At 50.0% G+C, this 23,706-nt stretch overlaps 1 protein-coding gene and 1 long non-coding RNA gene across 2 annotated transcripts; one reads left to right on the forward strand and one right to left on the reverse strand.

The window, feature by feature from the left end:
• LOC140370578 (uncharacterized) lies at window positions 1–874 on the forward strand. Its single transcript, XR_011928377.1, has 3 exons — window positions 1–107; window positions 429–517; window positions 807–874. It is a non-coding gene; the product is annotated as an uncharacterized lncRNA (long non-coding RNA).
• Window positions 875–5,752: 4,878 nt separating this feature from the next.
• dusp23b (dual specificity phosphatase 23b) lies at window positions 5,753–23,255 on the reverse strand. The gene is made up of 3 exons (XM_072457659.1): window positions 23,238–23,255; window positions 20,451–20,725; window positions 5,753–7,737 (listed from the first exon to the last, which is right to left on the reverse strand). Exons 2-3 carry the CDS (start codon window positions 20,715–20,717, stop codon window positions 7,552–7,554), a joined length of 453 nt encoding a protein of 150 aa, XP_072313760.1. The 5' UTR covers window positions 20,718–20,725; window positions 23,238–23,255; the 3' UTR covers window positions 5,753–7,551.
• Window positions 23,256–23,706: the final 451 nt, after the last annotated feature.

Consider the following 23,706-nt stretch of genomic DNA (forward strand, 5'->3'; position numbering starts at 1 on the left):
GTAGTAACAGGTTTGTGTGTCGCAGGCTGAGCTGAACTGGAGCAGCAGAAAACAGAGCAAACTGCAAAGGAACCGGCAACTGTATCGCTCCAACCCCAACATCCTGCGTGAGTGTGAGCCACCACCAGGGGCAGCACTGAGTCTGTCTGTTATATTTACCCCTGTGCACCACCACCAGGGGCAGCACTGAGTCTGTCTGTTATATTTACTCTTGTGCACCACCACCAGGGGCAGCACTGAGTCTGTCTGTTATATTTACTCTTGTGCACCACCACCAGGGGCAGCACTGAGTCTGTCTGTTATATTTACTCTTGTGCACCACCACCAGGGGCAGCACTGAGTCTGTCTGTTATATTTACTCTTGTGCACCACCACCAGGGGCAGCACTGAGTCTGTCTGTTATATTTACTCTTGTGCTTCTGGTGCAGATCTGGTCCTGGAGGAAGAAGAGGAAACGTCTGAACACAAACTGAGACAAACCAAAGCTGCAAGCTCCAGCTCGTCCGTCTGCCCCGGGGTCCGGGGCCACTTTACTCTTTATTACATCTACTATTACATCTATTACACTTTATTATTGTAACAGTTTACAAAATAAAGCTATAAAGAGGACACTAACAAATACTTATATACACGTGTATTCGACAGTAAAGACTCACACGCCGTCTGCTTCTGCTGTGTCGAGTGTGATTAATCGACTAATGACTAAAGCTCTACAGCGCCAATAAACATAAAAACATATTTTCTTAAGCAAATGTTTCCTTTTTTAATTTCTAAAAAGTAAAACTATTTTTGTGTTTGATTTTCAGAGCCACTGCCACGTCCCAAACGCTCTAAGGGAATATTTAACTTTACCAAACCTGAAGAACAAGGACACGTCTGGACCCTGGCAACGACCAAGAGAACAACACAAGCACATCACGACGACACAGATGGTGCGTCACAACGCGACACACATGGTGCGTCAGCCGCTTGATCTAATGATCATTTAAAACGTTAAAATGAAGTGTATAAATAAAGTGTCACATTTTATAAGTCGGTGTAATCACCCTCACTTGCCCAAGAGTGTTCTATTGTAGAAAAAGATTCAGTTGTTTCATCTGGACTCTTTTTTTGGAAGAACAATATGTTTCGACTCTCATCCAAGAGTCATTCTCAATCTGTGAATCAAGACCTGGAACTCAGATATTTATCTTACTCTGAGTAGGCCCTGCCCACCGGGCGGGACCTCCTGATGAAAAGGTGTTATTGGTTTCACTTGAAACTATCTTCTTTGTTTACTATCAGCCCTTTAATGGACCATCAGCCTCCAAGAAGTTGGTAAAATTTTCGAATTACATAATGCTGCAAATCATTACAAAATGTGGTTTTCTGACAAGACCAAGTGACAGTTTTATTTTTATTTATCTACTTTGGCTGCACGATCCTTCTCCTCTTCCTCCTCCCCTCCTCATCATCTTCATCCTTCTTCCTCCTCTTCCTCCTCCTCATCTTCATCCTTCTTCCTCCTCTTCCTCCTCCTCATCTTCATCCTTCTTCCTCCTCTTCCTCCTCCTCATCTTCATCCTTCTTCCTCCTCTTCCTCCTCCTCATCTTCATCCTTCTTCCTCCTCTTCCTCCTCATCATCTTCCTCCTTCTCCTCCTCATCATCTTCCTTCTCCTCCTCCTCCTCTTCCTCTTCACCATCTTCCTCCTCTTCCTCCTTCTCTTCTCCAGCCGATCTTCTCTTAAAAAAAACCTTTAAAGAATCTCTTCTCTCTCTTTGCAGCGTCAGGCTCAGTCCCATGAAAACCTGCTGTGGACGGACAGCCAGCGCCCTCTTGTGGACAAACACCCTGAAATGCAGCTTCTCCATCGACCTCCTCCTCACTTCTCCTCGTTCCCACTGCGCCAGAGTCTGTCCGCACACGACATCCTCAACGAAAGGCCCCCACACACCCGAATCGGCCCCGTCATGTGGACCACGCCTTTCACCAGCGCCCCTTTAACGTCCACCCAGCCCATTCGAATCGACATCCCTTTAATGAGAGGCGCCCGCTCCAACCCTACGCTCGCCACATTCCAGAGCCCGTCACAGAACACGCCCACGAGTTCAAACGCTCGCTCCAACCCTACGCTCGCCACATTCCAGAGCCCGTCACAGAACACGCCCACGAGTTCAAACGCTCGCTCCAACCCTACGCTCGCCACATTCCAAAGCCCGTTGCAGAACACGTCTACGAGTCCAAACGCCCGCTCCAATCCTACGCTCGCCACGTTCCAGAGCCCGTCGCAGAACACACCCACGAGTCCAAACGCCCGCTCCAACCGCACGCTCGCCACGTTCCAGAGCCTGTCGCAGAACACACCCACGATGAGTCCGAACGCGCACGAAAACGCAACGCAGAAACGTGCAAAACGGGCGCACGAGCCCATTTACGATTGTCCCGTTGGAGCGATTCGGGCCAATAACACGTCACGTTTTGGAAACAATCGAATGACCGGCGGAAAACCACAAGTGAACGTGACGCCGACGAAACACGTGTCGTTTCAAATAGACGAGAAGGTGAAAAGAAGAGAAGAAGAAGAAGAAGAAGAAGAAGAAGAAGAAGAAGAAGAAGAAGAAGAAGAGAGAGGCGGAGTCCAGAAGGTGAGACACTGACGTTTATAGGTTTGTGGAGCATGATGTGATTTCACTGGAGAAACTGGGATTCACCTCAGAATATGACAAATCCAAGTGGTTTTGTCAAAGTAAAATCCCTCAGACGCGTGAGTGACGTCACAACACGGTTCAAACACATTGACCGTCATATTTTACTGCATTTGTTTATTTGTTTACGACGACACTGAAGGTTTTACTGGACAAACACTCACAGAAATGTTGATCCAAAATAGTTTTTCGTCAGATATATATATATATAAAATACCACAAATTATACTTGTTGTGAAGCTGGAAAAAAAAAATAGTTTTGTTTATAGAAGCTCAAACTAACTGACATTCCTACCATGGAAACTCTCAATATTTGCTTATATTTTGTCAGAAAAATCTCCAATAAGGAATGTTAAACATTCTTATGACATAGTGATTCAAGATTTTGGTTTTAACTTATTTTATTATTATCATCAATATTATTATTATTATATTTTATTATTAATATGTATTTATTTTAGTCATTAATTTACTCATTTATTATATATGTATATTTTTTCATATTTATTTATTATTATTTTCAATATTTATTTTTATTTATTTAAATTAATTAATTAATTGTATTATCCATCCATCCATTTTCTACCGCTTGTTCCCTTTCGGGGTCGCGGGTGACTGGAGCCTATCCCAGTGACTTCGGGCCTTAGGCGGGGTACATCCTGGACAGGGGCCAACTTGTCGCAGGGCTGACACAGAGACATGGACATTACAGACAGTTCACGCTCACATTCATTCACTAGGGCCAATTTAGAGTCGCCAATTCTACCTGACACATGCATGTGTTTGGACTGTGGGAGGAGCTGGAGAACCCGGAGAGAACCCACGGTAACACGGGGAGGACATGCAGACTCCACCCAGAGAGATCATGTGATGTAGGTCTGGGAATTGAACCCATGATCTCCTTCTTGGGAGGCAAGAGCGCTATCCACCTTTGCCACCGTGCACCCCGATTGTATTATTATTATTATCAATATGTATTTTTATTGCATGATTTGTGGCTGTATTTGTTGGTCATTGCGGTCCATGTTCAGTATATAAAACGTGCCGTTCAAACGCTGCTTTTCTGCAGCTGCTGGAGCGAGAGACGTGGCGACTCCAGGCCAAAGCCAAGCGTTTGGCGGAGGACGAGCGTCTGAGGAGGCTGAGTCTGGAGTTCGAGAAGCGTCTGGAGGAGATGGAGGCCCGGGGACACGAGGAGGAGGAGCTGGACATGATGAGGACTTTGCACGAGCTGGAGCCGCGGAGCCAGGTCAGAGGTCACACGAGAGCGAGATGAGATTCCAAAGCCAGGTCAGAGGTCACACGAGAGCGAGACGAGATTCCAAAGCCAGGTCAGAGGTCACACGAGAGCGAGACGAGATTCCAGAGCCAGGTCAGAGGTCACACGAGAGCGAGACGAGATTCTAAAGCCAAGTCAGAGGTCACGTACGAGCGAGACGAGATTCCAGAGCCAGGTCAGAGGTCACACGAGAGCGAGATGAGATTCCAAAGCCAGGTCAGAGGTCAAACGAGAGCGAGACGAGATTCCAGAGCCAGGTCAGAGGTCACACGAGAGCGAGACGAGATTCTAAAGCCAAGTCAGAGGTCACGTACGAGCGAGACGAGATTCCAGAGCCAGGTCAGAGGTCACACGAGAGCGAGACGAGATTCCAGAGCCAGGTCAGAGGTCACACGAGAGCGAGACGAGATTCCAGAGCCAGGGCAGCGGTCACGTGAGAGCGAGACGAGATTCCAGAGCCAGGTTAGAGGTCACACGAGAGCGAGATGAGATTACGAGAGCGAGATTCCAGAGCCAGGTCAGAGGTCACGTGCGAGTGTGACGAGATTCCAGAGCCAGGTCAGAGGTTACACGAGAGCGAGACGAGATTCCAGAGCCAGGTCAGAGGTCACGCAAGAGCGAGATGAGATTCCAGAGCCAGGTCAGAGGTCACGCAAGAGCGAGATGAGATTCCAGAGCCAGGTCAGAGGTCACATGAGAGCGAGACGAGATTCCTGATCCAGGTCAGAGGTCACACGAGAGCGAGACAAGATTCCACAGCCAGGTCAGAGGTCACGTGCGAGTGTGACGAGATTCCAGAGCCAGGTCAGAGGTCACACGAGAGCGAGACGAGATTCCAGAGCCAGGTCAGAGGTCACGCGAGAGCGAGATGAGATTCCAGAGCCAGGTCAGAGGTCACGCGAGAGCGAGATGAGATTCCAGAGCCAGGTCAGAGGTCACATGAGAGCGAGACGAGATTCCTGATCCAGGTCAGAGGTCACACGAGAGCGAGACAAGATTCCAGAGCCAGGTCAGAGGTCACGTGCGAGTGTGACGAGATTCCAGAGCCAGGTCAGAGGTCACACGAGAGCGAGACGAGATTCCAGAGCCAGGTCAGAGGTCACGCGAGAGCGAGATGAGATTCCAGAGCCAGGTCAGAGGTCACGCGAGAGCGAGATGAGATTCCAGAGCCAGGTCAGAGTTCACATGAGAGCGAGACGAGATTCCTGATCCAGGTCAGAGGTCACACGAGAGCGAGACGAGATTCCAGAGCCAGGTCAGAGGTCACGTGCGAGTGTGACGAGATTCCAGAGCCAGGTCAGAGGTCACATGAGAGCGAGACAAGATTCCAGAGCCAGGTCAGAGGTCACGCGAGAGCGAGATGAGATTCCAGAGCCAGGTCAGAGGTCACGCGAGAGCGAGATGAGATTCCAGACCCAGGTCAGAGGTCACACGAGAGCGAGACAAGATTCCAGAGCCAGGTCAGAGGTCACATGAGAGCGAGACGAGATTCCTGATCCAGGTCAGAGGTCACACGAGAGCGAGACGAGATTCCAAGCGTTTGTGGCCACTTTGTTGCATTGTGTTCTGTGTTTACTCGTTTTAAATAACTGAACAAACTTAACAAGCCTCAAGTTTTTGTCCCGCTTTACGAAAATTAACTCTTTTAAAAGCAAAATAAAGTTAATTGTGACCAAAACAGCTGAATATTTAGAAAAAAATACTGAGGGCCAAGACATGTTTTTACCATGTTCTAATTTTGACTTTATTAGGTGTATTTGTACCTGTTGTACATATACATTATAGTTTTACATCAATCGAGGTAAAAAGTTGAAAAATCTGTAGAAAATGACAGGAAGTGACATCACACCAGGGACACTCTTCCAGTCAAAGTTTATGCAGAATTTGCACAAAAGAAACAACTTTTTTCACTCTCTAAACATGAATTCAACAAAATAAAGTCGCTCTCACATATTTTTATTCCAGAAAAATAAAAAATTAAAAGTTTGTTTGGGCGTGTACTGTTGTAAGCTAATTTCCTACTGTGACGTCATCAATTACAAACAGGAAATACAATTCAAAACATAAAAACAAACTTCAGAATATGTTACCGTGACATGAAACGACTTCATAAAATCACAAACTCTTCTAACTTTTCAGGAGGAGAGAAACCCGGAACGTTCCGCCGGCGCCTCATCCCGGACAGGTCCTTTTATTTTCATTATCGACAAACGCAGACGACACGGAAAATACTGTTTAACACATGATTTTCTCTCTTTTTCCTCCTAAGATGGAAACCACGCAACGACGGCAGCGAATCTGTGAGTTTTATTTATTTATACGTTCAAACGAATCCACGAGTAAAACGACGATTTCAGCAGCAATACCACGTTACACCACTAGAGGTCATCGTGCGTGTGGCGTGTTTTTACAGGAAGCCGGAGCGGACGGGGAAATCTCCTGAGACGTTAAGCTTTGGCGAGCGGCGGCGGCTTTTCTCTCCCACGACCAGGGCGTAAAGACGATATTCCATACGCTAAAAACATCGTGAAATATATTTATGAACGTGAAGAGCAACTGTGCGTTTAAGAGACTTTTTTGATCCAAACGTATGTATTTTGTTGCGTTTATCTTCTTTAATGTGATTTTTTACTTTTTTATTTGATCTATAATTAACTAGTGTGTTTTAAGTCTTATATAATAATTTCATTTTTTATGAGATTAATCCATATTTTTTTAGCTTGTATAGAACGTTTTCTTATTAGCGCTGCAGCTAATGCTAATTGTGTTAGCGGTTGACCAGTCAAACGATGACTTTTTAAAATCACATTTTTAACTAAATAAAGGTTAAAATAAAGGATTTTAGAGAGAGAATATTTAAGAATAAAGTGTGTTATTGGTTCTTTTTATATTTTGTGAAATTTTTTGAATGTGGTCACTTTTTGTACGTGTTTTAGTGTCTGTTTAGCACAATTAGCCACATACGAGAGTTTGTTAACAACGTCCACAATAAAGATGTATTACACACTTAAAAAAACTACAATATCTTATTGTTTTAGAGGTGATTTTGGCTTGTTTTCTACAACGTGAACAGTTTAAACACTTTTACTGTCGGATTTTACTGCATTTGTGGCAGTTTTTCTGTTTTACCTACAGTTATATTACATATTTTACCAAGAATTATACATTTTGTGATAAATAAAGAACCTTTTGAGTCCAGACAATTGCACTTTTACCATATTTTGTAACAGAAAAGTGAATTAAATGGTCATATTTTTCATATTTTTGCTTGCTTTGCGCTTACCGTATTTTCCGGACTATAAGTCGCACCTTTTTTCATAGTTTTGGCTTATACTTATATTTATACTTATATACTTATACTCCAGAGCGACTTATATGGGATATTATTTGTTATTTTCACACTTTTCACACTTGCAACTGCATTTCATTCTCCTGTGCGACTTATATATGTTTTTCTTCTCAATTATGCATTTTTTGGCTGGTGCGACTTATACTCTGGATAATATGGTAATTTGGGGGTTTGGGACGTTCTGGTGCTGGAGCTTGTTAAAGGCTCGATTCAAACGTTCTAAACACGTTAAAGTTCTACTTGGTTCTCTGGTAAAACTGCACCACAGACTTCTCCTGCTCGTGCGTCTCGATGGATCCGGGTCGCAGCCTCCGGATCTCGCCGATGGCGTCGATCCCGGACAGTTTCCTGCTCCTGACGAGGTAACACGCCAACATGGTGCCCGTCCTGCCGAAGCCGTGCATGCAGTGCACCGCCACGCCCTGAAACGCACACGCAGAGGGTTATGAAGAGCCGCCACGCCCTTAAACGCACACGCAGAGGGTTATGAAGAGCCGCCACGCCCTTAAACGCACACGCAGAGAGTTATGAAGAGCCGCCACGCCCTTAAACGCATACGCAGAGGGTTATGAAGAGCCGCCACGCCCTTAAACGCACACGCAGAGGGTTATGAAGAGCCGCCACGCCCTGAAACGCACACGCAGAGGGTTATGAAGAGCCGCCACGCCCTTAAACGCACACGCAGAGAGTTATGAAGAGCCGCCACGCCCTTAAACGCACACGCAGAGAGTTATGAAGAATTGCCACGCCCTTAAACGCACACGCAGAGAGTTATGAAGAGCCGCCACGCCCTTAAACGCACACGCAGAGAGTTATGAAGAGCCGCCACGCCCTTAAACGCACACGCAGAGAGTTATGAAGAGCCGCCACGCCCTTAAACGCACACGCAGAGAGTTATGAAGTGCCGCCACGCCCTTAAACGCAAACGCAGAGAGTTATGAAGAGCCGCCACGCCCTGAAACGCACACGCAGAGGGTTATGAAGAGCCGCCACGCCCTTAAACGCACACGCAGAGAGTTATGAAGAGCCGCCACGCCCTTAAACGCACACGCAGAGAGTTATGAAGAGCCGCCACGCCCTTAAACGCACACGCAGAGAGTTATGAAGAGCCGCCACGCCCTTAAACGCACACGCAGAGAGTTATGAAGAGCCGCCACGCCCTTAAACGCACACGCAGAGAGTTATGAAGAGCCGCCACGCCCTTAAACGCACACGCAGAGAGTTATGAAGAGCCGCCACGCCCTGAAACGCACACGCAGAGAGTTATGAAGAGCCGACACGCCCTTAAACGCAAACGCAGAGGGTTATGTAGAGCCGCCACGCCCTTAAACGCACACGCAGAGAGTTATGAAGAGCCGCCACGCCTTTAAACGCACACGCAGAGAGTTATGAAGAGCCGCCACGCCCTGAAACGCACACGCAGAGAGTTATGAAGAGCCGCCACGCCCTGAAACGCACACGCAGAGGGTTATGAAGAGCCGCCACGCCCTTAAACGCACACGCAGAGAGTTATGAAGAGCCGCCACGCCCTTAAACGCACACGCAGAGAGTTATGAAGAGCCGCCACGCCCTTAAACGCATACGCAGAGGGTTATGAAGAGCCGCCACGCCCTTAAACGCACACGCAGAGGGTTATGAAGAGCCGCCACGCCCTTAAATGCACACGCAGAGAGTTATGAAGAGCCGCCACGCCCTTAAACGCACACGCAGAGAGTTATGAAGAGCCGCCACGCCCTTAAACGCACACGCAGAGAGTTATGAAGAGCCGCCACGCCCTGATACGCACACGCAGAGAGTTATGAAGAGCCGCCACGCCCTGAAACGCACACGCAGAGAGTTATGAAGAGCCGCCACGCCCTTAAACGCACACGCAGAGAGCTATGAAGAGCCGCCACGCCCTTAAACGCACACGCAGAGAGTTATGAAGAGCCGCCACGCCCTGAAACGCACACGCAGAGGGTTATGAAGAGCCGCCACGCCCTTAAACGCACACGCAAAGTTATGAAGAGCCGCCACGCCCTTAAACGCACACGCAGAGAGTTATGAAGAGCCGCCACGCCCTGAAACGCACACGCAGAGGGTTATGAAGAGCCGCCACGCCCTTAAACGCACACGCAAAGTTATGAAGAGCCGCCACGCCCTTAAACGCACACGCAGAGAGTTATGAAGAGCCGCCACGCCCTGAAACGCACACGCAGAGGGTTATGAAGAGCCGCCACGCCCTTAAACGCACACGCAGAGGGTTATGAAGAGCCGCCACGCCCTTAAATGCACACGCAGAGAGTTATGAAGAGCCGCCACGCCCTTAAACGCACACGCAGAGAGTTATGACGAGCCGCCACGCCCTTAAACGCACACGCAGAGGGTTATGAAGAGCCGCCACGCCCTTAAACGCACACGCAGAGAGTTATGAAGAGCCGCCACGCCCTTAAACGCACACGCAGAGAGTTATGAAGAGCCGCCACGCCCTTAAACGCACACGCAGAGAGTTATGAAGAGCCGCCACGCCCTTAAACACACACGCAGAGAGTTATGAAGAGCCGCCACGCCCTTAAACGCACACGCAGAGAGTTATGAAGAGCCGCCACGCCCTTAAACGCACACGCAGAGAGTTATGAAGAGCCGCCACGCCCTTAAACGCACACGTAGAGAGTTATGAAGAGCCGCCACGCCCTGAAACGCACACGCAGAGAGTTATGAAGAGCCGCCACGCCCTTAAACGCACACGCAGAGAGTTATGAAGAGCCGCCACGCCCTGAAACGCACACGCAGAGAGTTATGAAGAGCCGCCACGCCCTTAAACGCAAACGCAGAGGGTTATGTAGAGCCGCCACACCCTTAAACGCACACGCAGAGAGTTATGAAGAGCCGCCACGCCCTTAAACGCACACGCAGAGAGTTATGAAGAGCCGCCACGCCCTGAAACGCACACGCAGAGAGTTATGAAGAGCCGCCACGCCCTGAAACGCACACGCAGAGGGTTATGAAGAGCCGCCACGCCCTTAAACGCACACGCAGAGAGTTATGAAGAGCCGCCACGCCCTGAAACGCACACGCAGAGGGTTATGAAGAGCCGCCACGCCCTTAAACGCACACGCAGAGTTATGAAGAGCCGCCACGCCCTTAAACGCACACGCAGAGGGTTATGAAGAGCCGCCACGCCCTTAAACGCACACGCAGAGAGTTATGAAGAGCCGCCACGCCCTTAAACGCATACGCAGAGGGTTATGAAGAGCCGCCACGCTCTTAAACGCACACGCAGAGGGTTATGAAGAGCCGCCACGCCCTTAAATGCACACGCAGAGAGTTATGAAGAGCCGCCACGCCCTGAAACGCACACGCAGAGAGTTATGAAGAGCCGCCACGCCCTGAAACGCACACGCAGAGGGTTATGAAGAGCCGCCACGCCCTTAAACGCACACGCAGAGGGTTATGAAGAGCCGCCACGCCCTTAAACGCACACGCAGAGAGTTATGAAGAGCCGCCACGCCCTGAAACGCACACGCAGAGAGTTATGAAGAGCCGCCACGCCCTGAAACGCACACGCAGAGAGTTATGAAGAGCCGCCACGCCCTTAAACGCACACGCAGAGAGTTATGAAGAGCCGCCACGCCCTTAAACGCACACGTAGAGAGTTATGAAGAGCCGCCACGCCCTGAAACGCACACGCAGAGAGTTATGAAGAGCCGCCACGCCCTTAAACGCACACGCAGAGAGTTATGAAGAGCCGCCACGCCCTGAAACGCACACGCAGAGTTATGAAGAGCCGCCACGCCCTTAAACGCAAACGCAGAGGGTTATGTAGAGCCGCCACGCCCTGAAACGCACACGCAGAGAGTTATGAAGAGCCGCCACGCCCTTAAACGCACACGCAGAGAGTTATGAAGAGCCGCCACGCCCTGAAACGCACACGCAGAGAGTTATGAAGAGCCGCCACGCCCTGAAACGCACACGCAGAGGGTTATGAAGAGCCGCCACGCCCTTAAACGCACACGCAGAGAGTTATGAAGAGCCGCCACGCCCTGAAACGCACACGCAGAGGGTTATGAAGAGTCGCCACGCCCTTAAACGCACACGCAGAGTTATGAAGAGCCGCCACGCCCTTAAACGCACACGCAGAGGGTTATGAAGAGCCGCCACGCCCTTAAACGCACACGCAGAGAGTTATGAAGAGCCGCCACGCCCTTAAACGCATACGCAGAGGGTTATGAAGAGCCGCCACGCCCTTAAACGCACACGCAGAGGGTTATGAAGAGCCGCCACGCCCTTAAATGCACACGCAGAGAGTTATGAAGAGCCGCCACGCCCTTAAACGCACACGCAGAGAGTTATGAAGAGCCGCCACGCCCTTAAATGCACACGCAGAGAGTTATGAAGAGCCGCCACGCCCTTAAACGCACACGCAGAGAGTTATGAAGAGCCGCCACGCCCTGAAACGCACACGCAGAGGGTTATGAAGAGCCGCCACGCCCTTAAACGCACACGCAGAGGGTTATGAAGAGCCGCCACGCCCTGAAACGCACACGCAGAGAGTTATGAAGAGCCGCCACGCCCTGAAACGCACACGCAGAGAGTTATGAAGAGCCGCCACGCCCTGAAACGCACACGCAGAGAGTTATGAAGAGCCGCCACGCCCTTAAACGCAAACGCAGAGGGTTATGTAGAGCCGCCACGCCCTTAAACGCACACGCAGAGAGTTATGAAGAGCCGCCACGCCCTTAAACGCACACGCAGAGAGTTATGAAGAGCTGCCACGCCCTGAAGAGCCGCCACGCCCTAAAACGCAGAGACAGAGTTATGGAGCACCGCCACGCCCTGAAGAGCAGCCACGCCCTGAAACGCAGAGGGTTATGAAGAGCCGCCACGCCCTGACACGCCCTGAAACGCAAAGGGTTATGAGGAGCCGCCACGCCCTGAACCGCACACGCAGTCATGAAGAGCCGCCACGCCCTGACACGCCCTGAAACGCACATGCAAAGATTTATGAAGCACCGCCACGCCCTGAAACGCAGTTATGAAGAGCCGCCACGCCCTGAAACGCACAGAGTTATGAAGAGCCGCCACGCCCTGAAATGCACAGAGTTATGGAGGGCTCAGACACTGAAGAGAAGAGCACAGAACAGAAGAGCTCAGACACTGAAGAGCTCAGACACAGAACAAAAGGTGTGTTTCAATGGAGACAAACGTGTTTATGACGTTTGATTCATGAGTCACAGGAGTTCCAGCCCTCACAGTAAACACAGATTAGAGCACTAAACCCTCCACGGACCCGCCCAGCGTGAGAGCCTCACAGAGAGCTTAAAACTCAACTGTGGAATAGTTTCTGGAGTTTCGATGTTTGTATTGACAGCGGACACTGATTTGAGCAGAAATCAACTGAAGAAGGACATATAATAAACAAATCAGAGCGGTTCCTGGACATTTTATGCTTCAGAACTAGTTTAAGACCAGGTGCAGTGAGGGACGTCCCAATACGAGATGTTTGTGTTTGGATTATTGTGAAAAGAAACATCACGAAATGGATGACTCTTTTGGATGCTTTTTTTTCCCTCTCCTAATTTATTATATTAATTCTACAAATTAAATTACATTATTTATTTTATTTATAAATTTAAATATATAAATAAATAAATATATGTATTTATTTATTGGCAAAGGCGGTTAGCGCTCTTGCCTCCCAAGAAGGAGATCCTGGGTTCAATTCCCGGACCAGACCAACATCACATGATCTCTCTGGATACAATGGCGGTGAGGTGGATAATGGCGGTGACGTGGATAATGGCGGTTACAATGGCGGTGACGTGGATAATGGCGGTTACAATGGCGGTGACGTGGATAATGGCGGTTACAATGGCGGTGAGGTGGATAATGGCGGTTACAATGGCGGTGAGGTGGATAATGGCGGTTACAATGGCGGTGACGTGGATAATGGCGGTTACAATGGCGGTGACGTGGATAATGGCGGTGACGTGGATAATGGCGTTACAATGGCGGTGACGTGGATAATGGCGGTTACAATGGTGGTGACGTGGATAATGGCGTTACAATGGCGGTGACGTGGATAATGGCGGTTACAATGGCGGTGACGTGGATAATGGCGGTTACAATGGCGGTGACGTGGATAATGGCGGTTACAATGGCGGTGACGTGGATAATGGCGGTTACAATGGCGGTGACGTGGATAATGGCGGTGACGTGGATAATGGCGTTACAATGGCGGTGACGTGGATAATGGCGGTTACAATGGCGGTGACGTGGATAATGGCGGTGACGTGGATAATGGCGTTACAATGGCGGTGACGTGGATAATGGCGGTTACAATGGCGGTGACGTGGATAATGGCGGTGACGTGGATAATGGCGGTTCCAATGGTGGTGATGTGGATAATGGCGGTTACAATGGTGGTGACGTGGATAATGGCGGTTACAATGGTGGTGATGTGGATAATGGCAGTTACAATGGCGGTGACGTGGATAATGGTAGTGACGTGGATAATGGCGGTTACAATGGCGGTGACGTGGATAATGGTGGTGATGTGGATAATGGCGGTTACAATGGTGGTGACGTGGATAATGGCGGTTACAATGGTGGTGACGTGGATAATGGCGGTTACAATGGTGGTGATGTGGATAATGGCGGTTACAATGGCGGTGACGTGGATAATGGTGGTGATGTGGATAATGGCGGTTACAATGGTGGTGACGTGGATAATGGTAGTGACGTGGATAATGGCGGTTACAATGGCGGTGACGTGGATAATGGTGGTGATGTGGATAATGGCGGTTACAATGGTGGTGACGTGGATAATGGCGGTTATAATGGTGGTGACGTGGATAATGGTGGTGACGTGGATAATGGCGGTTATAATGGTAGTGACGTGGATAATGGCGGTTACAATGGCGGTGACGTGGATAATGGCGGTTACAATGGTGGTGACGTGGATAATGGCGTTACAATGGCGGTGACGTGGATAATGGCGGTTACAATGGTGGTGACGTGGATAATGGCGGTTACAATGGCGGTGAGGTGGATAATGGCGGTTACAATGGCGGTGACGTGGATAATGGCGGTTACAATGGCGGTGACGTGGATAATGGCGGTGAGGTGGATAATGGCGGTGAGGTGGATAATGGCGGTGACGTGGATAATGGCGGTTACAATGGCGGTGAGGTGGATAATGGCGGTTACAATGGCGGTGACGTGGATAATGGCGGTGACGTGGATAATGGCGGTGACGTGGATAATGGCGTTACAATGGCGGTGACGTGGATAATGGCGGTTACAATGGCGGTGACGTGGATAATGGCGGTTACAATGGCGGTGACGTGGATAATGGCGGTGAGGTGGATAATGGCGGTGACGTGGATAATGGCGGTGACGTGGATAATGGCGGTGACGTGGATAATGGCGGTTACAATGGCGGTGACGTGGATAATGACGTGGATATAAATAAATAAATGTATTTATTTATTTATTGGCAAAGGCGGTTAGCGCTCTTGCCTCCCAAGAAGGAGATCCTGGGTTCAATTCCCGGACCAGACCAACATCACATGATCTCTCTGGATACAATGGCGGTGACGTGGATAATGGCGGTGACGTGGATAATGGCGGTTACAATGGCGGTGACGTGGATAATGGCGGTTACAATGGCGGTGACGTGGATAATGGCGGTTACAATGGCGGTGACGTGGATAATGGCGGTGACGTGGATAATGGCGTTACAATGGCGGTGACGTGGATAATGGCGGTTACAATGGCGGTGACGTGGATAATGGCGGTGACGTGGATAATGGCGTTACAATGGCGGTGACGTGGATAATGGCGGTTACAATGGCGGTGACGTGGATAATGGCGGTGACGTGGATAATGGCGGTTCCAATGGTGGTGATGTGGATAATGGCGGTTACAATGGTGGTGACGTGGATAATGGCGGTTACAATGGTGGTGACGTGGATAATGGCGGTTACAATGGCGGTGACGTGGATAATGGCGGTTACAATGGTGGTGATGTGGATAATGGCAGTTACAATGGCGGTGACGTGGATAATGGTAGTGACGTGGATAATGGCGGTTACAATGGCGGTGACGTGGATAATGGTGGTGATGTGGATAATGGCGGTTACAATGGTGGTGACGTGGATAATGGCGGTTACAATGGTGGTGACGTGGATAATGGCGGTTACAATGGTGGTGATGTGGATAATGGCGGTTACAATGGCGGTGACGTGGATAATGGTAGTGACGTGGATAATGGCGGTTACAATGGCGGTGACGTGGATAATGGCGGTTATAATGGTGGTGACGTGGATAATGGTGGTGACGTGGATAATGGCGGTTATAATGGTAGTGACGTGGATAATGGCGGTTACAATGGCGGTGACGTGGATAATGGCGGTTACAATGGTGGTGACGTGGATAATGGCGTTACAATGGCGGTGACGTGGATAATGGCGGTTACAATGGTGGTGACGTGGATAATGGCGGTTACAATGGCGGTGAGGTGGATAATGGCGGTTACAATGGCGGTGACGTGGATAATGGCGGTTACAATGGCGGTGACGTGGATAATGGCGGTGAGGTGGATAATGGCGGTGACGTGGATAATGGCGGTTACAATGGCGGTGAGGTGGATAATGGCGGTTACAATGGCGGTGACGTGGATAATGGCGGTGACGTGGATAATGGCGGTGACGTGGATAATGGCGTTACAATGGCGGTGACGTGGATAATGGCGGTTACAATGGCGGTGACGTGGATAATGGCGGTTACAATGGCGGTGACGTGGATAATGGCGGTTACAATGGCGGTGACGTGGATAATGGCGGTGACGTGGATAATGGCGGTGACGTGGATAATGGCGGTTACAATGGCGGTGACGTGGATAATGACGTGGATATAAATAAATAAATGTATTTATTTATTTATTGGCAAAGGCGGTTAGCGCTCTTGCCTCCCAAGAAGGAGATCCTGGGTTCAATTCCCGGACCAGACCAACATCACATGATCTCTCTGGATACAATGGCGGTGACGTGGATAATGGCGGTGACGTGGATAATGGCGGTTACAATGGCGGTGACGTGGATAATGGCGGTTACAATGGTGGTGACGTGGATAATGGCGGTTACAATGGCGGTGAGGTGGATAATGGCGGTTACAATGGCGGTGACGTGGATAATGGCGGTTACAATGGTGGTGACGTGGATAATGGCGGTTACAATGGCGGTGACGTGGATAATGGCGGTGAGGTGGATAATGGCGGTGACGTGGATAATGGCGGTTACAATGGCGGTGACGTGGATAATGGCGGTTACAATGGCGGTGACGTGGATAATGGCGGTTACAATGGCGGTGACGTGGATAATGGCGGTTACAATGGCGGTGAGGTGGATAATGGCGGTGACGTGGATAATGGCGGTTACAATGGCGGTGACGTGGATAATGGCGGTGACGTGGATAATGGCGGTTACAATGGTGGTGACGTGGATAATGGCGGTTACAATGGCGGTGAGGTGGATAATGGCGGTTACAATGGCGGTGACGTGGATAATGGCGGTTACAATGGTGGTGACGTGGATAATGGCGGTTACAATGGCGGTGACGTGGATAATGGCGGTGAGGTGGATAATGGCGGTGACGTGGATAATGGCGGTTACAATGGCGGTGACGTGGATAATGGCGGTTACAATGGCGGTGAGGTGGATAATGGCGGTTACAATGGCGGTGACGTGGATAATGGCGGTGACGTGGATAATGGCGGTGACGTGGATAATGGCGTTACAATGGTGGTGACGTGGATAATGGCGGTTACAATGGCGGTGACGTGGATAATGGCGGTTACAATGGTGGTGACGTGGATAATGGCGGTTACAATGGCGGTGACGTGGATAATGGCGGTTACAATGGCGGTGACGTGGATAATGGCGGTTACAATGGCGGTGAGGTGGATAATGGCGGTTACAATGGCGGTGACGTGGATAATGGCGGTTACAATGGCGGTGACGTGGATAATGGCGGTGACGTGGATAATGGCGTTACAATGGCGGTGACGTGGATAATGGCGGTTACAATGGTGGTGACGTGGATAATGGCGGTTACAATGGTGGTGACGTGGATAATGGCGGTTACAATGGTGGTGATGTGGATAATGGCGGTTACAATGGCGGTGACGTGGATAATGGTAGTGACGTGGATAATGGCGGTTACAATGGCGGTGACGTGGATAATGGCGGTTATAATGGTGGTGACGTGGATAATGGTGGTGACGTGGATAATGGCGGTTATAATGGTAGTGACGTGGATAATGGCGGTTACAATGGCGGTGACGTGGATAATGGCGGTTACAATGGTGGTGACGTGGATAATGGCGTTACAATGGCGGTGACGTGGATAATGGCGGTTACAATGGTGGTGACGTGGATAATGGCGGTTACAATGGCGGTGAGGTGGATAATGGCGGTTACAATGGCGGTGACGTGGATAATGGCGGTTACAATGGCGGTGACGTGGATAATGGCGGTGAGGTGGATAATGGCGGTGACGTGGATAATGGCGGTTACAATGGCGGTGAGGTGGATAATGGCGGTTACAATGGCGGTGACGTGGATAATGGCGGTGACGTGGATAATGGCGGTGACGTGGATAATGGCGTTACAATGGCGGTGACGTGGATAATGGCGGTTACAATGGCGGTGACGTGGATAATGGCGGTTACAATGGCGGTGACGTGGATAATGGCGGTTACAATGGCGGTGACGTGGATAATGGCGGTGACGTGGATAATGGCGGTGACGTGGATAATGGCGGTTACAATGGCGGTGACGTGGATAATGACGTGGATATAAATAAATAAATGTATTTATTTATTTATTGGCAAAGGCGGTTAGCGCTCTTGCCTCCCAAGAAGGAGATCCTGGGTTCAATTCCCGGACCAGACCAACATCACATGATCTCTCTGGATACAATGGCGGTGACGTGGATAATGGCGGTGACGTGGATAATGGCGGTTACAATGGCGGTGACGTGGATAATGGCGGTTACAATGGTGGTGACGTGGATAATGGCGGTTACAATGGCGGTGAGGTGGATAATGGCGGTTACAATGGCGGTGACGTGGATAATGGCGGTTACAATGGTGGTGACGTGGATAATGGCGGTTACAATGGCGGTGACGTGGATAATGGCGGTGAGGTGGATAATGGCGGTGACGTGGATAATGGCGGTTACAATGGCGGTGACGTGGATAATGGCGGTTACAATGGCGGTGACGTGGATAATGGCGGTTACAATGGCGGTGACGTGGATAATGGCGGTTACAATGGCGGTGAGGTGGATAATGGCGGTGACGTGGATAATGGCGGTTACAATGGCGGTGACGTGGATAATGGCGGTGACGTGGATAATGGCGGTTACAATGGTGGTGACGTGGATAATGGCGGTTACAATGGCGGTGAGGTGGATAATGGCGGTTACAATGGCGGTGACGTGGATAATGGCGGTTACAATGGTGGTGACGTGGATAATGGCGGTTACAATGGCGGTGACGTGGATAATGGCGGTGAGGTGGATAATGGCGGTGACGTGGATAATGGCGGTTACAATGGCGGTGACGTGGATAATGGCGGTTACAATGGCGGTGAGGTGGATAATGGCGGTTACAATGGCGGTGACGTGGATAATGGCGGTGACGTGGATAATGGCGGTGACGTGGATAATGGCGTTACAATGGCGGTGACGTGGATAATGGCGGTTACAATGGTGGTGACGTGGATAATGGCGGTTACAATGGCGGTGACGTGGATAATGGCGGTTACAATGGCGGTGACGTGGATAATGGCGGTTACAATGGCGGTGAGGTGGATAATGGCGGTTACAATGGCGGTGACGTGGATAATGGCGGTTACAATGGCGGTGACGTGGATAATGGCGGTGACGTGGATAATGGCGTTACAATGGCGGTGACGTGGATAATGGCGGTTACAATGGTGGTGACGTGGATAATGGCGTTACAATGGCGGTGACGTGGATAATGGCGGTTACAATGGCGGTGACGTGGATAATGGCGGTTACAATGGCGGTGACGTGGATAATGGCGGTTACAATGGCGGTGACGTGGATAATGGCGGTTACAATGGCGGTGACGTGGATAATGGCGGTGACGTGGATAATGGCGTTACAATGGCGGTGACGTGGATAATGGCGGTGACGTGGATAATGGCGGTTACAATGGCGGTGACGTGGATAATGGCGGTGACGTGGATAATGGCGGTTACAATGGTGGTGACGTGGATAATGGCGGTTACAATGGTGGTGACGTGGATAATGGCGGTTACAATGGTGGTGACGTGGATAATGGCGTTACAATGGCGGTGACGTGGATAATGGCGGTTACAATGGTGGTGACGTGGATAATGGCGGTTACAATGGCGGTGACGTGGATAATGGCGGTTACAATGGCGGTGACGTGGATAATGGCGGTTACAATGGCGGTGACGTGGATAATGGCGGTTACGTGGATAATGGCGTTACAATGGCGGTGACGTGGATAATGGTGGTTACAATGGCGGTGACGTGGATAATGGCGGTGACGTGGATAATGGCGTTACAATGGCGGTGACGTGGATAATGGCGGTTACAATGGCGGTGACGTGGATAATGGCGGTTCCAATGGTGGTGATGTGGATAATGGCGGTTACAATGGTGGTGACGTGGATAATGGCGTTACAATGGTGGTGATGTGGATAATGGCAGTTACAATGGCGGTGACGTGGATAATGGTAGTGACGTGGATAATGGCGGTTACAATGGCGGTGACGTGGATAATGGTGGTGATGTGGATAATGGCGGTTACAATGGTGGTGACGTGGATAATGGCGGTTACAATGGCGGTGACGTGGATAATGGTGGTGACGTGGATAATGGCGGTTATAATGGTAGTGACGTGGATAATGGCGGTTACAATGGCGGTGACGTGGATAATGGCGGTTACAATGGTGGTGACGTGGATAATGGCGGTTACAATGGCGGTGAGGTGGATAATGGCGGTTACAATGGCGGTGACGTGGATAATGGCGGTGACGTGGATAATGGCGGTGACGTGGATAATGGCGGTGACGTGGATAATGGCGGTTATATTGACCTCTCCCTTGGCGTTGGCCTCGTCCACGATGGCGAGGAAGCGGTCGATCTGCTCGGGCGACGGCGGCGTGAAGTCCACAATCTTCAGGTGGTGCTGCGTGAGCTCGGGGCAGCAGTCGTGGTTCGGGGGCCGCCGCTCCGTCAGGGACACCAGGTGCTGGACGCCGTTCTCCAGCAGGTACCGGTATTCGGCCGGGTACCGGGGCAACGCCAGGCCCGCCACCCGGCCCGGCTCCACCCACGAGAAGTTCTGAGGCGCCGACGCCATGGCAAGAGCTGAGGGGGGGTGACAGACGTGAGAGAAGGAACTATACGACATGGCAAGAGCTGAGGGGGGGCGACAGACGTGAGAGAAGGAACTATACGACATGGCGAGAGCTGAGGGGGGGAGACGTGAGAGAAGGAACTATGCGACATGGCAAGAGCTGAGGGGGGGCAGGAGACGTGAGAGAAGGAACTATACGACATGGCGAGAGCTGAGGGGGGGAGACGAGAGAGAAGGAACTATACGACATGGCAAGAGCTGAGGGGGGGAGACGTGAGAGAAGGAACTATACGACATGGCAAGAGCTGAGGGGGGGCGACAGACGTGAGAGAAGGAACTACACGACATGGCAGGAGCTGAGGGGGGACGACAGACGTGAGAGAAGGAACTACACGACATGGCAAGAGCTGAGGGGGGGAGACGTGAGAGAAGGAACTATACAACATGGCAAGAGCCGAGGGGGGGCGACATACGTGAGAGAAGGAACTACACGACATGGCAGGAGCTGAGGGGGGACGACAGACGTGAGAGAAGGAACTACATGACATGGCAAGAGCTGAGGGCGACAGACGTGAGAGAAGGAACTATGCGACATGGCAAGAGCTGAGGGGGGAGACGTGAGAGAAGGAACTATACGACATGGCAAGAGCTGAGGGGGGGAGACGTGAGAGAAGGAACTATACAACATGGCAAGAGCTGAGGGGGGGAGACGTGAGAGAAGGAACTATACGACATGGCGAGAGCTGAGGGGGGGAGACGTGAGAGAAGGAACTATACGACATGGCAAGAACTGAGGGCGACAGACGTGAGAGAAGGAACTATACGACATGGCAAGAGCTGAGGGGGGGAGACGTGAGAGAAGGAACTATACGACATGGCGAGAGCTGAGGGGGGGAGACGTGAGAGAAGGAACTATACGACATGGTAAGAGCTGAGGGGGGGAGACGTGAGAGAAGGAACTATACGACATGGCAAGAGCTGAGGGGGGGGAGACGTGAGAGAAGGAACTATACGACATGGCAAGAGCTGAGGGGGGGAGACGTGAGAGAAGGAACTATACGACATGGCAAGAGCTGAGGGGGGGGGGAGACGTGAGAGAAGGAACTATACAACTTGGCAAGAGCTGAGGGGGGGGAGACGTGAGAGAAGGAACTATACGACATGGCAAGAGCTGAGGGGGGGAGACGTGAGAGAAGGAACTATACGACATGGCAAGAGCTGAGGGGGGGAGACGTGAGAGAAGGAACTATACGACATGGCGAGAGCTGCAGGGGGGTGACAGATGTGAGAGAAGGAACTATACGACATGGCAAGAGCTGAGGGGGGGAGACGTGAGAGAAGGAACTATACGACATGGCAAGAGCTGAGGGGGGGAGACGTGAGAGAAGGAACTATACGACATGGCAAGAGCTGAGGGGGGGCGGGAGAGAATTATCCATCCATCCATCCATCTTCTGCCGCTTTATCCGGGGCCGGGTCGCGGGGGCAGGAGTCTGAGCAGGGACTCCCAGACCTCCTTCTCCCCAGACACTTCCTCTAACTCCTCCGGGGGGATCCCGAGGCGTTCCCAGGCCAGCCGAGAGACATAGTCTCTCCAGCGTGTCCTGGGTCTTCCCCGGGGCCTCTTCCCGGTGGGACATGCCTGAAACACCTCGCCGCGCCCAGGAGGCATCCAGAACCGATGCCCGAGCCACCTGAGCTGGCTCCTCTCGACGTGGAGGAGCAGCGGCTCTACTCCGAGCTCCCCCCGTGTGGCCGAGCTCCTCACCTTATCTCTAAGGGAGCGCCCAGCCACACGGCGGAGGAAACTCATTTCAACCGCTTGTATCCGCGATCTTGTTCTTTCGGTCATTACCCAAAGCTCATGACCATAGGTGGGAGAGAATTATTTTCAAAGCAAAATAATTGTATTGAATTTGTTCTGGTTAAAATTATAAATGTATATTTTATTTTTTAAATTTATCTCCTAAATTATTATAAATCGTCCATACCGCCTTTAAATAAATTAATAAATTAAAATAAATATATATATATATATATATATATATATATATATATATATATATATATATAATATAAATATATATATTTGTTTAAAATAATTTGTTTTGTCTGTTTTTGTGTTTGTTGGTTTTTACTTTATTTTGAAAAATGAAAGAAAAAATAATAATTACAATCAGAACTAGACACTGGACTTTGACACATGAGATGGTGCAACTATAACTCTTTGTTCATAGTTGGAAAATGTCACTAAATGTGTGATAATCTGAGTAAGATTCATGGACATTGACACAACCTGATATTATTATTATTATGATTATTATGTTTAATGACTCAAAATTCTACTCTTAAACTGAATGAATGAAACTAATACAACATAACAACAACATTGTAGTTCAAGGCATCAATTCAATGAAAACTCGGGCTACGTTAAGACACAAAACGCTGATAATCTGTAAATAACTGACTGTAAATAACTGACTGTAAATAAGTGTAAACGTGCTATAACTTGACGTTACTTACGTGTTCCTGGTTCAGTCTCGTTAGCTTCACTTTGAGCAGTTTTTCCGCTTGACGTCAGTGTTTTACAGTTGAGTTTTGTGTCAAAAGCTCCGCGTCTTACGTTTCTTTATGTCATAAACTCTGCGGCGGTAAAAGGCGGAGTTTAACCATCAGCTGCTGTTTTCTGTTACTGTTAGCATGTTAGCATTAGCATCAGCGCCGCCGCTCTGGCTCCATCTGGCGGCGGTGAGTGACACTGCAGGAGCGAGACGCGTCTACAAGTCACTAAGAATTGTTTGTGTTTATTTTCTCTTTATGTCGTCATGGTTACCGTGCACTATAATGTTCAGTGTCATGTTAGTTTTGCTCTTTATAATCTGATATTCTCTCACAAACGTATCTGCCGCTAAGTCATATTATCACCATGACGATAAGTTTACTTCATTAGGTCAGTTTTAAAAGTGTATCAATAGTTCATAGACAGAGCGGC

Source organism: Eucyclogobius newberryi, unplaced genomic scaffold (assembly GCF_026437365.1).
Source record: "Eucyclogobius newberryi isolate DKJ021-1_F unplaced genomic scaffold, fEucNew1.0.hap1 SCAF_21, whole genome shotgun sequence".
Taxonomy (NCBI): domain Eukaryota; kingdom Metazoa; phylum Chordata; class Actinopteri; order Gobiiformes; family Gobiidae; genus Eucyclogobius; species Eucyclogobius newberryi.